Genomic DNA, 15,089 nt, shown 5'->3' on the forward strand with positions numbered 1-15,089 from the left:
TACATTATGAACTTTGGGAAGATTTTTTAAAAAACCTGGAGTATTTCATGCAGGCCAGCACACTCTATAACTGTTCCTAGGTGAATCTCTCTTCCCTAAATGGGTATGGTCTCTACCCACATTTCCTTTGACATTTTAAAGGAATAGTTAACATCAGCAGAGTTGGGGATTGGAAAGATAGCTCAGCGGTTGAGTCCTCTTGCAGAGGACCACGGTTCAATTCCCAGAATCCACACGGTGGTTCACAACCATCCATAACTTCAGTTCCAGGGGATCTGATGACCTCTTCTGACCTCTGAGGGCACCATGAACATATGTGATGCACAGACATATATACAGGTGAAACACATAAAGTGAACGAATCTAAAAACAACGCAAAACATCAACAGAATAGCCATGACCAGCCCGCCACCCAATGCTTCATCTCTAGGCAAGAGAGAATCCTAGAAAGCTGGCAGTGATCTGAGCCTGCTGGTGGTGGCTACTTGAGAATTGCAGGGGTGAGGGAATCCATAGACTCACTTTCATTCAGGCTGTATAGTGTTTCTCTGTAATCCTAGCATTTGGGAAATGTAGCAAGGGATGAGTTCAAGGTTAGCCTCCACTAGATAATACCTGTCTCAAGACAAAAAACAAACAAACATAAAAACCAAAAGAAAACTACTTTGACCTTCAAGTCATCAAATTTACCTCACTAGTTAATTAAAGGCCGCTGGGGAGAAACTACATAAAGCATCCTGAATCCCTTAGGCTCATTTGCGGCTTAACTGCCACACTTAAGATGGCGACACACACACACCGCCATTGCACTGTGCCACATTAAACATGGCGACTTACGCGCTCTCGAGGTTCCGGTTCCGGTTCCCCAGCCCGTCCGGCGGCCTGAACGTTCCTACCCTCCCGGGAGCCGCCATGGCCGACAATCCTGTGTTGGAGCAGTTGCTGCGGCGGCTGGAGGCGGCTGATGGCGGCCTGGACAGCGCGGAGTTGGCTGCTCAGCTGGGCGTGGAGCACCAGGTGGTGGTGGGCGCAGTGAAGAGCCTGCAGGCTCTGGGTGAGGTGAGCTCGCTGGCCCGCGTGGCTCTTACCCCTGTGGCCCATTACGGCTGCTTAGGGGAAGTTGCATGTGAGTGCACGGTGGGTGAGCAGGTGGGAAGTCTGAACCATTTTTGTTCCTCAGGCGACCAATGCCTATTAAGGCGAAAGCGTGGCACGCGTAGGGGTGTGACGAGAGGAGATCGCTGCCCCGAAAGGGGTTGCAATCTAATTGGGAGGCGCAAATGACCTGAATGATGTGAGAGTTGTGTTTCCTTTGGCATTTTATTTTATTTTTTAGATTTATTTATTTATTATGTATACAGAAGAGGGCGCCATATCTCATTACAGATGGTTGTGAGCCACCATGTGGTTGCTGGGAACTGAACTCAGGACCTCTGGAAGAGCAGTTGGTGCTCTTAACCCCTGAGCCATCTCTCCAGCCCCTCCTTTGGCATTTTAAAGGGATAGTTAACATCAGCAGAGTTTGGGATTGGCAAGATAGCTCAGCTGTTAAGTCCTCTTGCAGAGGACCACGGTTCAATTCCCAGAATCCACATGGTGGTTCACAGTTCTAACTTCAGTTCCAACTGTGACAGTTGACCTCGTGCTAGGGGGATAGAGAACCGGGATCTGGTGGAGATGATAATTGGGTCAGGTCTGGTAGAGGAAAATGATGGCACACAAGACATCAATGGCAGGGCATTGGTATGGGGATTACAGGCCGGAGTGACCGTCAGGGCATAATTGCATGGACTTTAGGTCCCCTCATTACCATTCATCTCCATATTAGAGCCTCCTTGCGCACTAGGCAAGAGCCGTACCACCGAAATATAGCTGCAGTCTGTGATGGAAATTGCTCTGTGGACCAGGCTGGCCTCCAACTTACAGAAATCTGCTTGCTTCCAGAGGGCTGAGATTAAAGGCTTATGCCTTTAATACTTAGCTCTCCCCCGCTTTTTGTAAAAAATTATTTGTGTTTATATGTGTGCCTTCTTGAGGAGGAAGAGACCAGAAGAGGGTTTTGGATTCCCGTGGCACAGCTACAAATGGTTGTGAGCCTTCATGTAGGTAGGTGCTGGGAATTGAACCTGGTTCCTCTGCAAGAGCTATTGCTCTTAACCCCTAAAGCACCTCTCCGGCCTTTTTTTGTTTGTTTGTTTGTTTTTCAGACAGGGTCTCTTTACATAGCCCTGGCTATCCTGTAACCCACTATGTAGATCAGGCTAGCCTTAAACTCACAAAGATCTACCTGCCTCTGCCTCTCAGTGCTTGGATACTTTTTATTTTTATTTTGAAACAGGCTCTCACTCATCCAGGCTGGCCTTGAACTCACCATGTATATAGAACATTCTGGCCCTGAGCTTTCCATTTTCTTTCCTTAGGTTCTCAGACAGCTGAGATCATAGCTTTTACCACTGTGCACAGCTTGCTTTGCATGTCTTCACCTCACAAGAATAGTGGAGGACCAGACTAGGAGCTGTAGCCAGCCAGATTGTATTCTATGTATTATCTTTGTGAAGGATTGCCAGGGAAAACTGAGAGCCGGGGTCGGGTGCTGAGAACTGAGGCTGGCATATCGCCAGGCTGGAGGGCATGGTGTCTGGTGTGGGAGGCAGGCGGCTGGAGAGTCAGGGCAAGGCGGGAACAGAGGAAGCTCTCCTTCCAGCATTGGCAAGTGGACTGTGATGAAATGAGAAGCTTGTGGCCCACTCAGGAAGCAAGATCCCTGAGGCCAGGTTGTGGGCTGTTTATTTGTTGATCACAAGTTCTGTACTTTGGTCTCAGCTTTGTTTTGTAATCCTTGTAATCCTAGGATAATGACATCATTTTTAGGTCTTGACATAGGACAAATGATGTTTAGTGTAGGTAAGTGACTTATCAGTGTCACTAGTTGTACATACTATAGTTCCAGTGTTCTTAGTATTGAGTCCAGATCGAGATCACAGTATAGGGGCCAGGAATATGGCCTATTGGGTAAAGGGTCTTGCCATATTAGCCTGACAGTCTGAGTTCAGTCCTTGCACACCTGTAATCCCATCACCTTGTTAAGAAGCAAGGCAGAGACAGGAGAATTGCCAGGGAGCTCTTGGCCTAGCAGCACAGCAAGGAATAAGAACCCTCCTTCACCAGGCGGTGGCGCACCTCTAATCCCAGCACTCGGGAGGCAGAGGCAGTGGCAGCGGATCTCTGAATTTGAGGCTAGCTTGGGCTACAGAGTGAGTTCCAAAACAGCCAGGGGTAAACAGAGAACCCTGTCTCGAAAAACAACACCCCCCCCAGACCCTCCCTCAACAAGGTGGAAGGCAAGAATTCAAAGCTGTCCCCTGACTATACACACACACACACACCTTTTAAAAGAGTTAGGATGTTGAGTGGGTGGTGTGGCTCATGCCTTTAACGGCAGCGTTCTTCTCTCTCTCTTTTTTTGTTTTTTGAGACAGGGTTTCTCTCTGTAGCTTTGGAGCCTGTCCTGGATCTCGCTCTGTAGACCAGGCTGGCCTCGAACTCACAGAGATCCGCCTGGCTCTGCCTCCCGAGTGCTGGGATTAAAGGCATGTGCCACCACCGCCCGGCTAACCGCAGCATTCTTAAGCACAGGTAGGTAGATCTCTGAGTTCAAGACCAGGTATACATAGTGAGTTCTAGGCTAGGCTGTCCAGGAGGCATAGTGAAACCTGCCTCAAAAATAAATAGATGAAAACCATAAGAAGTAGAAGGGAAAAGGGAAAAAAAGAAAAACATCTGTTCATGCTTGATGTAGGGGTCGAAGGTCAGGGTGAGTGTCTTAAGGGGCTGAAGGAGGAAGATGGCAGTGAATTGTTCAAGTTACAGAAGGAAATAATGGAGGCTGAGAAGCTCATTAACCTGGAGAAGGCGAGTCTGCTGCTTCTCCAGTGGCAGCAGAGGTGGTGTGGTAGCAGACACCACCATTGAATGGATGAGTTCTCCCTAGGAGAACGTGGCCTCACAAGCTACAGTTCTCCACTTTCGTGGATACAACCTTGAAAGAACTGACTACTCAGAAACTGGAAAAAAGGGCATGCTTCAATTTTGCAACTGTTTTTTGTATCTCTAAAGCCCTGGCTATCTCATTGAGAGGAGGGTAGCATCATGTCTGGCTAAAGAACAGCGGTGGTTCCGTGACCTCCAAACCCAGCACCACCTCCTCAGGGCAGTGTAACCGCACTGACTTCTGTTGACTTTCTCGGTTTTACTTTTCAGCTGATTATGTAAAATAAACTTACATAGTCCTTTCCTCCCCTGATCCTTGCCATTAAACTTTTAAATTCTAAACAAGTTAATGTATCTGTTCAGGAATTAGAGTTGGGTACCCTTCTGTAACATATAGAGAAGTGCTCTTAGCATACCAAAGGGTGGGGGAAATGGCTCTGAGGAAGAGCACTTGGCACTAGACCTGAATTCAGGTCCACAGCATTCATGTGAAAGCTGAGTATGAGCCCTGCCACCCCAGCTGTTGAGTCACAGGGAGACAGGAGGATTGTTGGTGTGCTTCTACCAGCATAGATGAAAAATGGTGAGCTCCAGTTTCTTTGAGAGACCCCCTCAAGAGAGTAAGGCAGAGAGTGACAGAGCAGGACACCTGAATGGCTTCCCTGGCCATCAAGCACTTGTGTACCTGTGTGGACACATATTTTTATACACCATACACACACACACACACACACACACACACACACACACACACATACACACCACACGAAAAACAAAGGCTTGAGATGTGTCTCAATGACAGAGTGCTAGTCTAGCATGCCCAGGTGTTTGATTCCTAGCACTTAAGGAGAATTTGTCTGGGCTGGGGTAGTGGTGGGTGGGTGGGGACCATTCCTTCAATCCCAGCACTAGGAAGGCAGAGGAAGGTGGATCTCTGAGTTCGAGGCTAGCCTGGTCTACATAGTGAGTTCCAGGACAGCCAGGGCTACACAGACAAACTTGGTTTCCAAAACAAAAAAAGGGGGGGAAACAAAAAGGGAATTTGTCTACAGGTCTGCAGGGCTGGAAAGATATTCAGTGGTTAAGAGCACTGGGTGCTCTTCCATAGCATCTAGGTTTGGGTCCTAGCACCCACAAGTAACTAAAAACCACCTTTAATTCCAGCTCCAAGGGATCTGAAGCCCTCTGGCCTCTGCAGGCCCCTGTTTACAGGTGGTGTACATTGTAAACGGAGGCTTTCTGTCCTGCCCGGTCCCACAGCTGATTTTGAAATAATCACTCAGAGGCTTAATATTAATTACAAACTGTTTAGCCGGTTACTCAGGCTTATTACTAACTAGCTCTTACAACTTAAATTAACCCATGTCTATTAATCGATGTTTTGCCATATGTCTTGTGGCTTTACCTGGGCTCTAATACATCTTGCTCCTCTGGTGGCTGGCTGGCTGCTGGCTGCCCCCATCTCCACCCTTCTTCTCCCTGTAGCTCTGCTTGGATTTCCTGCCTGGCTCTATCCTGCCTTGCTATAGGCCAAAGTAGTGTCTTTATCTTATTTTATTCATTTATTTGAGACAGGGTTTCACTGTGTAGCTTTGGAGTCTGTCCTGGATCTCCCTCTGTAGACCAGGTTGGCCTCGAACTCACAGAGATCCGCCTATCTCTGCCTCCCACGTGCTAAGATTAAAGGTGTGCGGCACCACCACCCGGCCAGCTTCTTTATTAACGAATGGCAATAAAACATATTCACAGCATACAGAGGGGTTATCCCACAGCAGTACATAAACTCATGTAGGAATACACACATACACATAAATGTAAAAAATGAATGGCTGGAGGCTGAAGAGATGACTCAGGGGTTAGGAGCACTGGATACTCTTCTAGAGACCTGGGTTCAATTCCCAGTACCCACAGGACAGTTCACAACTGTCTGTAACTCCTGTTCCAGAAGATCTGACACCTTCACACCAATGCACATAAAATAAAAAGGAAAATGAATGGCTGAGTGGTGGTGGTGGCGGCAGCGCACTTTAATCCCAGCACTTGGGAGGCAGAGGCAGGCAGATCTCTGAGTTCCAGGACAGCCAGATCTATGTAGAGAAACCCTGTCTCGAAAAAACAAATGAATAAAAAATAAAAAGTGAATAAATCTGAAAAAGAAAAGAATTGTTTCAGCTAGGGACATTAGTATGTACCTGTAGTCCTAACACTGGGGAAATGAGTCAGGTAGACTGCATGGGTTCAGGGGCTTGAATCCTTCCTGGGATATATGGCAAAGCAAGATCCTGAATGAAAATCGAGCTAGCATATTCTCTGTCTCTGTCTCTCTCTCTCCCTCTCCCTCCCCCTCTTTCCCTCTCTCCTTCTGTCCCTCAGTCCTCTAAATCTCTCCCCTCTCTTTCCCCACCCTATGGAAAATAGTAAAGTTGAGTTGACATGTAACATAGCTTTGAAGCTGACCTTTGAATTTAAATTAATTTATTATTATTATTATTACTACTACTATTATTTTGTTTTTTCAAGCCAGGGTTTCTCTGTGTAACCCTGGCTGTCCTGAAACTCACTCTGTAGACTAGGCTGGCCTCAAACTCAGAGATCACCTGCCTCTGCCTCCCGAGTGCTGGGATTAAAGGCATGTGTTACCACCGAGTGCAATTAATTAATTAATTAATTAATCTATCTATCTATCTATCTATCTATTTATTTATTTGAGCTGAGGATTGAACCCAGAGCCTTGCTCTTGCTAGGCAAGCGCTCTACCACTGAGCTAAATCCCCAACCCAATTTATTTATTTTTTAAGTAGAGTCTCATTTTGTCTTTGACTAGTCTCTATCTAGGTCTCTGACTGGCCTAGAATGTGATATGTGGACCAGGCTGGTTTTGAACTCGTAGAGATCCACCTACCTCTGTCTCCCCAGTGCTTCGATTAAAGGTGTACTCCATCACGAATGGCCTTGATTTATTTTATTTGTGTGTGTGTGTGTGTGTGTGTGTGTGTGTGTGTGTGTACACATGCATATGTGCCAATGCTCCGGGAAGCTAGAGAAGTCAGGTCCCTTGGCACTAGAGTTAGAGGTGGCTGTGAGCCACCCTGTGTGGTATAAGAGCAGTCAATGTGCTCTTGACTGCTGAGGCATCTCCCCAGCTCTGAGGCTGTCCTGGACTCTCCGGCCCAATGCTGTAGGGTGGTGATGGCTTTGAACACCACATACGCACATGCTGCTCATTTCATTGCAGGTCATTGAGGCTGAGCTTCGTTCCACTAAGTGCTGGGAGCTGACTGCTGAGGGTGAGGAGATTGCCCGGGAGGGCAGCCATGAGGCCCGTGTGTTTAGAAGCATCCCTCTCGAGGGCCTGGTGCAGAGTGAGCTCATGGTAGGGTCCAGGGCTTGGGTCCAGGCAGGGGATGGGATGCAGGTAGCTCCCGTATAGAGCACTCATCACAATCCCACTTCCCTAGCGGCTGCCCAGTGGCAAGGTGGGCTTCAGCAAGGCCATGTCCAACAAGTGGATCCGAGTGGACAAGAGTGCAGCCGATGGGCCCCGGGTGTTCCAAGTGGTGAGTCCTGTAGGCAAATGGCCAGGCAGGCTGGAGGGAGATGGAAGGGCGGGTGGGACAGACACCAGCCCTCATTCCCTTTGTCCTCTGCCAGGTGGACAGTATAGAGGACGAAGTACAGAGGCGGCTGCAGCTGGTCCAGGCAGGCCAGGCTGAGAAGCTGGCCGAGAAGGAAAGGAATGAGCTCCGGAAGAGGAAGCTGTTGACTGAAGCGTGAGTGACTGCAGACTGCAGTGGGCACGCCCCTTACCTGTGAGGACGGGGAGGTAGCTGCCCTGCCTGCATCCGGTTGCTGCTGTTTCATTGCCTGTGCTGGGTGGGCTCAGGCAGCCCTCAGGCCTTTGCTCCTGCTCCACCTGCTGCTGAGAAATGGCTTTCTGTATCCCTTCCAGGCAGCCAGCCAGTTAAATTCCTGCTCATGTGTCACTCACGACAGGCAACATTTTGGTGTTGCATACTTGTGCAGCTGAGACAGGAGAGTTCCAGGCCAGCCTGGGCTTGTAGGACTACCCCATGGAAGTTAGGCTCAGCGCTTGGTTAGCTAAAGGTGACAACCTGGCCAACTCTTGGCTTGCCTCAGCCTCCTTACTCATAAAATACCTTCTCAGAGGGTTGTGAAGTAACAGATCCTGACCCAAAATAAACTCTCAATGCTTTCCTAATATCATGCCCATCTGTATGCATCACTACTTGAATGGACCCTGGAACGAATTAGATTCCTAGTGTTAAACGGTAAATAAATGCATGAACAGGTAGATGGGTAGTGGCCCTATAAGAAAATTTCAAATGATGGTGTCAAGACAATAGACAAAGCAGAATGAACGAAGGAAGATTAGGCATCTAAGGCCAGCCTGGGCAACATAAAACACCTAATCAAAAAAAGGAGACGAGAGAGAGAGGGTCGTCAGAATAGCCCAGTGGCCAAAGATGCTGTCACCAAGCCTGGTGTCTTAGGGTTGCTATGGCTGTGAAGAGACATCATGACCTCAGTAACTCTTGTGAAGAAAACATGAATTGGGTTGGCTCACTTACAGTTTCAGAGATTCAGTCCATTATCATCATGATGGAGAGCATGGTGGTGTGCAGGCAGACATGGTGCTGGAGGAGTAGCTGAGAGCTGGACATCTTGCAGGCAACAGGAAGTCAGTGAGACACTGTGGGATCCTGAGCATAGGAAACGTCAAAGCCCACCCCTACAGTGACACACTTTCCCAACAAAGGCACACCTCCTAGCAGTGCCACTGCCTATGAGATTATGGGGGCCAGTGATATTCTCACTACCACACCTGCTAACCTGAGTTCCGTCCCTAGGACCCACATGGTAGGAGGACAGAACTGATTTCTCGAAGTTGTTTCTGACCTCCACACATAAGCTGCAGCATGTGCACACACACAAGCACACATAGAGATAAGTGAATATAATGATTTCTTTTAAATAATTTAACTTTATTTTGTGTGCATTGGTGTGAGGGTGTCAGATGCCCTGGAACTGGAGCTACAGACAGGTGTGAGCTGCCATGTGGGTGCTGGGAATTGAACCTGGGTCCTCTGGAAGAGCAGCCAGTGCTCTTAACCTCTGAGCCATCTCTCCAGCCCAGTATAATGATTTTTAAAAAGCTGGAGGGGCTGGAGAGATGGCTCGGTGGGTAAGAGCACTCTGTCCTTCTGGAGGACCTGTGTTAGGTTTCTAGTTCCCATGTTGGGCAGCTCACAACCACCTGTCACTCCAGCTCCAGGACCCATGTTAGGGACAGCTCCAGGGATATGATACCTTCTGGCCTCCACAGGCACCCACACATGATATACGTTCACACAAACATATAGACATATACAATACACATAAATAAAAACAAAACTGGGAATGTAGCTCAGTTGTAGGATATTTGCCTGACATGCCCAAGGCACCGGGGTTGATGTCTACCACCACAAAGAAAGCAGCTGGACATGGTGATACATGCTTTCAATCCCAGCACAGGGAGCAGAGACAAGTGGATCTCTGTGAGTTTAAGGCCAGCCTGGTCTACATAGGAGTCCCAAGCCAGCCAGAGTCCTGTAATGACACTGTGTTTAAGAAAAGAGAAAAAAAAAAGCAAAGCAAATAAGGACACACTCTGGAATACAGTGTCTAAAGCCTTTCCTCTCAGGCTTTATTCTGTCCCATGACCCTCTCTAGAAAAAACAGGTAGGTTCTGGGGGTGTAGCTTGGTTGATTAGGATTAGTATGCACTAAGTCCTAAGTTACATGACCCTGTAATTCCAGCAGATAGGAGGTGGAAGCAGGACTGTGTAGCGAATTCCAGGTCAGTCTGGGATACGGGAAGTCCCTTAAAACAACAACAAACCACCTAAAACCGGAGGGACTTGATGGTTGGTTCTGGGCTAGCACCCAATGGACGATCAAGGGAGGGCAATGTCCCTTCTCTTCCTCTATTCACAGGATCCTGAAAACCTACTGGGTGAGCAAGGGCAAGGCCTTCAGCACAAGTGTGTCCAAGCAGGAGGCAGAGCTGAGCCCAGAGATGATCTCCAGGTAGGGTAAGGAGAGGGTAGAGGCTGTGAGGGAGGGTTGGGCAGCCCTCCTCATGTCTTTGTACCCTGAATTCCCACAGCGGCTCCTGGAAGGACAGGCCCTTCAAGCCCTATAACTTCTCTGCCCGAGGTGTGCTCCCAGACAGTGGCCACCTGCACCCATTGCTCAAGGTCCGCTCCCAGTTCCGGCAGATCTTCCTGGAGATGGGGTGAGCAGAGGGCCTGGGATGGGGTGTGGCAGCTACCGGTACAGGCAAGGCAGCCAGTCCATGTCTCCTGCAGGTTTACTGAGATGCCCACGGACAACTTCATTGAGAGCTCCTTCTGGAATTTTGATGCACTTTTCCAACCTCAGCAGCACCCAGCACGTGACCAACATGACACATTCTTCCTGAAAGGTGGGGAGCCTGGGAGCCTGGCCAAGGTCCCAGGTCTGGGGGAAGCTCTAGGGAAGGGGTATCTGATTTCATAAAATGAGGTCTGGCCTCATTGTAGTCAGCAAGGCCTGGCAGCCTGTCCCATCCCCCAGTGATTTCTCTCCATTGTACCTAGTCTATGCTTTTTGAGCGTGCCAGGCTGAGGCCTTCTGTGGCACCTTTGTCTGTGTTGTGCCTGTGCTAACCACCCAGAGTTGTTTAATTTCAGAATTTTTTTAAGAGAGACAGTTTCACTATGTAGCCTTCGATGGCCTGGAGCTCACGTAAGTGAGGCTGGCCTGGAACTCACAGGGGTTCCCCTCCCTCTGCCTTGCTAAGGCTGGGTTGAAAGGCATATGCTGCAATGCATGGAGATCTTTTACTGTATTCAGAACTTCACTGACTGTGTGGAACTCACTGTGTAAATCAGGCTGGCCTCAGACTCACTTAGTTCCCAGCATCCATGTTGGAGGTTCACAACAGCCTCCAACTCCAGCTCCAAGGAATCTGATGCCTTCTGGGCTCCTTGGGCACCCAAACTCATGAGCATACACCTTACACACAGACACATAGGCGTATGCATAATTGAAAAATAAAAATAAATTTTTAAATAGAGGCATGTTGTCCTTAGTCCTAGAAATGTCTCTCTCTCTCTCTCCCTCTCCCTCTCTCTCTCCCAGTTATTGTTTTTCTTAGAAATAGTCTTCCGTTGTAACCAAGGTTCGCTTTGAATTCATGTCTGTCCTCCTGCCTCAGCTTCTGAAGTGCTAAGACCATCTTGCCTTACTATTTTGGATTGTTTGTTTGAGACAGGGCTCCATTGCAGCCATGACTGATCTTGGCCTCCAGCATGATGGGAACACAAGTGTGAGCCACCAAGACTCGTCACTTGTCTCCTCTATGTGTGTGCTGGTGCTGCTGCTAGGGATGGCACCCAGGGTCACTGTCACAGGCCAGCCCCTTCAGTGTTGTGTTTCACTGTCCTTAATCCCTCAGAAGTGAGTGACTTCTCACAGTGGTGGTCTTCTCCCGTATGAGGTGAACAGGTGAGCTCCCTAGGTGCCCAGTTTAGTAGCACTGATGTTGCTGTTGTCATGGTACCCAAAACTTCTACTCCGTTGTTGTAAACCTTCCAACTATAGGAAGTGGCACTGTTAGCCCCTTTTACAGTGGAGGAAACTGAGGCACAGAAAGAATATCACTTGCTTAGGGCAACACAGCTGGTACCTGCTAAAGACTTACTCAAGTACCAAAACGATGCTGTTAACATTCCCAAAGAATTCACGTGCTTGAGCTGGGTATGGTAGCTCTTACCTGTCACCAGTCCTCAGGACGCTGGGGTTTAGGGGGATTCTACATTCATCCCCCCAAAAAGGAGAAAATTTTGTTTTGCTTATTTGCTTCTGGGGGTACATCTTAGTGTTAGAGCACTTGTCAAACCTAAGGGGGGCCCTGGGTTCCAGGAAGCATTGGGAACAAGTCACATATTTCTTGAGCAAGGCTTATCTGAAGACCCCCACCCCCCCACGGCAAGATTGCTGCTAACCAACTGAGTCAGTCCTGAGTAGGACGAAAGTCCCTGCCCCCAGGGAGATCCACTCTGGACTAGGTAGTTCCTGAGGAATCTGTGTAGTGGGTTAAAAACTACTGGAGATGCAAGTGTGTGCCTGCAGGGCTAGGGAGGATGTGTGTGTCATTTCAGTTTCAACAAGGCTGGGTGTGGTGGCACACACCTTTAATCCCAGCACTCGGGGAGGCGGAGGCTGTCGGATCTCTGAGTTCGAGGCCAGCCTAGACTACAGAGCAAGTTCCAGTACAGCCAGGGCTGTTACACAGAGAAACTCTGTTTCAGAACCACCACCCCCTAAAAAAAAGTCTTAGGCAAAGACAAGGAAGTAAGGGAGAGAAATCTGTGACATCTGGAGCTAGAGATGTGGCCAGTGCAAAGGTTCTGAGGCAGAAATGTCAGTTGGTGACCCTGTGCCCGCAGGGCATGGTCAAGTAGGAATGAGAGGAGACCAGAGCAGGAGGTCACAGGTCAGGGCTAGAGGGGAACTTGGGCTTTTCGCACAGTGAAGAGGAAAGCGTGGGTAAGTGGGCTCTGGGTGAAGAGGGGATGCCATCAGCTGAGGAGTGCCAGGCACCTCCAAGTGCTAGTAGACACAGGGGCTGATTGACCACACAACTCTGTCCTGCTTAGATCCTGCTGAGGCCATACAGCTACCAATGGATTACGTCCAGCGGGTGAAACGGACCCACTCCCAGGGCGGCTATGGCTCACAGGGGTGAGGCAGAAGCGGGGTTCAGGCTGGGGAGGGGCAGGAGGCTGGGGTTCAAGGACCACAGTGCAGACTTCTTGCTTTTTCTTTTGAAGTTACAAGTATACCTGGAAGCTAGAAGAGGCCCGGAAAAACCTGCTTCGTACACATACCACATCAGCCAGCGCCCGCATCCTCTACAGCTTAGCCCAGAAGGTCCAACTTGGCCTGGGCAGGGTGGGTGGTTGGTACTGTCCTATAGATCTTCTGACCTGTGCCAGGGCTGGGCCTGACCTGCTTATCTCCTCTCCTCCCCAGAAGCCCTTCACACCAGCTAAGTACTTCTCCATCGATCGTGTGTTCCGGAATGAGACACTGGATGCCACACACCTGGCTGAGTTCCACCAGATTGAGGGTGTGATAGCTGACCATGGGCTGACCCTGGGCCACCTCATGGGTGTGCTGAGGGAGTTCTTCTCTAAGCTGGGTGAGCAGGCAAGCCACTCCAGGCAGGCAGTATTTGGGGTCCCTGAGAGGGTACCTCAGGTCATCAGCTTGCCTTGCCTAACCCCTACAGGAATCACCCAGTTGCGCTTCAAACCAGCCTACAACCCCTACACAGAGCCCAGCATGGAAGTGTTCAGCTACCACCAAGGTCAGGGATGGGAAACTGGATACAGAGGGCTGTCTGAGGGGCCTCACATTTGGCCTGGGTAACCCTCTGTGCTAAGCTCCTAGCCCATCTTCCAATTCTCTGTGGGCAGTATCATCCACATGCTCACTCTAGCCCCCCCTTGTCCCCACAGGTCTAAAGAAGTGGGTAGAAGTCGGCAACTCTGGGGTCTTCCGCCCTGAGATGCTCCTGCCTATGGGGCTCCCTGAGAATGTGTCTGTTATTGCTTGGGGTCTCTCCCTGGAGCGGTGAGTGCCCAGGCCAGAACTTGGGATAACTCCGTCATTCATTCATTTGTTCATGCCTAATGACAATTCTTTAGTAGGAAGGCCCAGTCTTGTGCCTGGCCCTGAGCTGTGAACAGGATAGCATATTTCCCCAATACCATGCAACCTGATCCTAGCAGAGAAGGAAGGACAGCTAACACGGCCACTCAGGAAATTCCCAAGGCAGAGTGTTGGTGGGCCGGAAGTGCTGCAGAGCAGATAGAGGAGGACTTAGGAGACTAGGTGACCAGGAAGGCTTCCTGGAAGCCTAGGAAGCGGTGAAGGTTTCTAGCGGGGTGTACCAGACACAAGGCCCCGCCAGTGCAAAGGCTCTGAGGCTAGACTAAGCATGGGGTGTGCAAACAGAGGTGAGAATGGGAGGTAAGACAGGCTTGGAAGTGACTGGGCCGATGGTACAACATCTTGTTCACCATGGGCAAGACTTTAGCATTCATTCTGAGAAAGATGGGTGCCTCTGAGAAGCAAAAGATAGCCTAGTCTGACTTAGTGTTAAATTCTGTTTCTTCTCTCAGGCCAACAATGATCAAATATGGCATCAATAACATCCGAGAGCTGGTGGGCCACAGGGTGAACCTGCAGATGGTATATGACAGCCCTGTATGCCGCCTGGACATTGAGCCCAGGTCACTACAGACACAGGAGGCTGCATGATACAGATTGCCCCAGAGAGCCCTGTCCTGTCCCTGTGCATCCCTCAGTGGTGACCTCTAATATTTATGAGGCCTCTGTGAGGCCAGCTCATTCCCTCTGCCTCACCCAGCCAGGGGCAGGGTCCTGAATACAGGAAGCAGGTTTCTTGTGCTGGTCTTTTGGTGCATGTAGTGCACCTCTAAGGGTGGGTTTGGGCCCTGCGGTCAGCTCTTGTCTAATAAAGCGGGCACTTCCCTCATGTGGTGCCCTTCCTTGTTACTCATTTCATTAGGTGATTTGTGGGCTTCCCTCACTCCCAGCTTCATGCAGTGCTTGTGGGGAGGGAACTGGGTGGTGGTTCCTGAGTGTGCTGGTTTGGGGGTGGTCATGGCTTCAGATCCTCCATGGTCTGGGATCCCAGGAGGTCCCAGGCAGCCCATGCAGGTCCATGGCTCCACTCAACATTGAGTTTTAATGGATGTGTGTCTGTCTGTTCAAGTACAAGTGGAAGACAATCCTGGGTGTCATCCTTAGGAACACTGTTCATGTCCTTTGAGACAGGAACTCACCAGTTTGGCCAGGCTGCCTGACGAGTAAGCTCCAGGGACCCTTCTGCCTCCATCCTCTCCTACTCTACTTCCTTATTGTGAGTGTGGATCCTGTTGATTGAAGTCACTCGCACAACGAACACTTAACCGAGTTAGCCCCTTGCCCCAGCATCCACTAATCACTGACTGGTGCCCAGTCCT

At 49.6% G+C, this 15,089-nt stretch overlaps 1 protein-coding gene across 2 annotated transcripts; it reads left to right on the forward strand.

The window, feature by feature from the left end:
- Positions 1 to 869: 869 nt before the first annotated feature.
- Farsa (phenylalanyl-tRNA synthetase subunit alpha) lies at positions 870 to 14,623 on the forward strand. Of its 2 annotated transcripts, none has more exons than XM_036187243.1 (13): positions 870 to 1,059; positions 7,226 to 7,363; positions 7,449 to 7,547; positions 7,642 to 7,760; positions 9,985 to 10,077; positions 10,157 to 10,285; positions 10,359 to 10,474; positions 12,693 to 12,777; positions 12,867 to 12,987; positions 13,069 to 13,237; positions 13,328 to 13,405; positions 13,557 to 13,671; positions 14,223 to 14,623. In XM_036187243.1, the coding sequence occupies exons 1-13, from the start codon at positions 913 to 915 to the stop codon at positions 14,359 to 14,361; spliced, it is 1,548 nt and encodes a 515-aa protein (XP_036043136.1). In that variant the 5' UTR covers positions 870 to 912; the 3' UTR covers positions 14,362 to 14,623. The 2 variants fall into 2 exon arrangements, with proteins under 2 accessions (XP_036043136.1, XP_036043137.1); XM_036187244.1 differs by having other exon boundaries at positions 871 to 1,059; positions 12,867 to 12,966.
- The last annotated feature ends 466 nt before the right edge of the window (positions 14,624 to 15,089 follow it).

This window comes from Onychomys torridus, chromosome 5 (genome assembly GCF_903995425.1).
Source record: "Onychomys torridus chromosome 5, mOncTor1.1, whole genome shotgun sequence".
In the NCBI taxonomy this organism is placed as follows: Eukaryota; Metazoa; Chordata; class Mammalia; order Rodentia; family Cricetidae; genus Onychomys; species Onychomys torridus.

What these genes read in the sequence shown, in the direction of transcription:
- Farsa (XM_036187243.1), top strand. Translation starts at nt 913, where the DNA reads ATGGCCGACAATCCTGTGTTGGAGCAGTTGCTGCGGCGGCTGGAGGCG. An exon ending in AGGAAGCTGTTGACTGAAGC is followed by an intron (nt 7,761 to 9,984) that starts GTGAGTGACTGC and finishes CTCTATTCACAG; the next exon opens with GATCCTGAAAACCTACTGGG. An exon ending in TCCAACTTGGCCTGGGCAGG is followed by an intron (nt 12,988 to 13,068) that starts GTGGGTGGTTGG and finishes TCTCCTCCCCAG; the next exon opens with AAGCCCTTCACACCAGCTAA.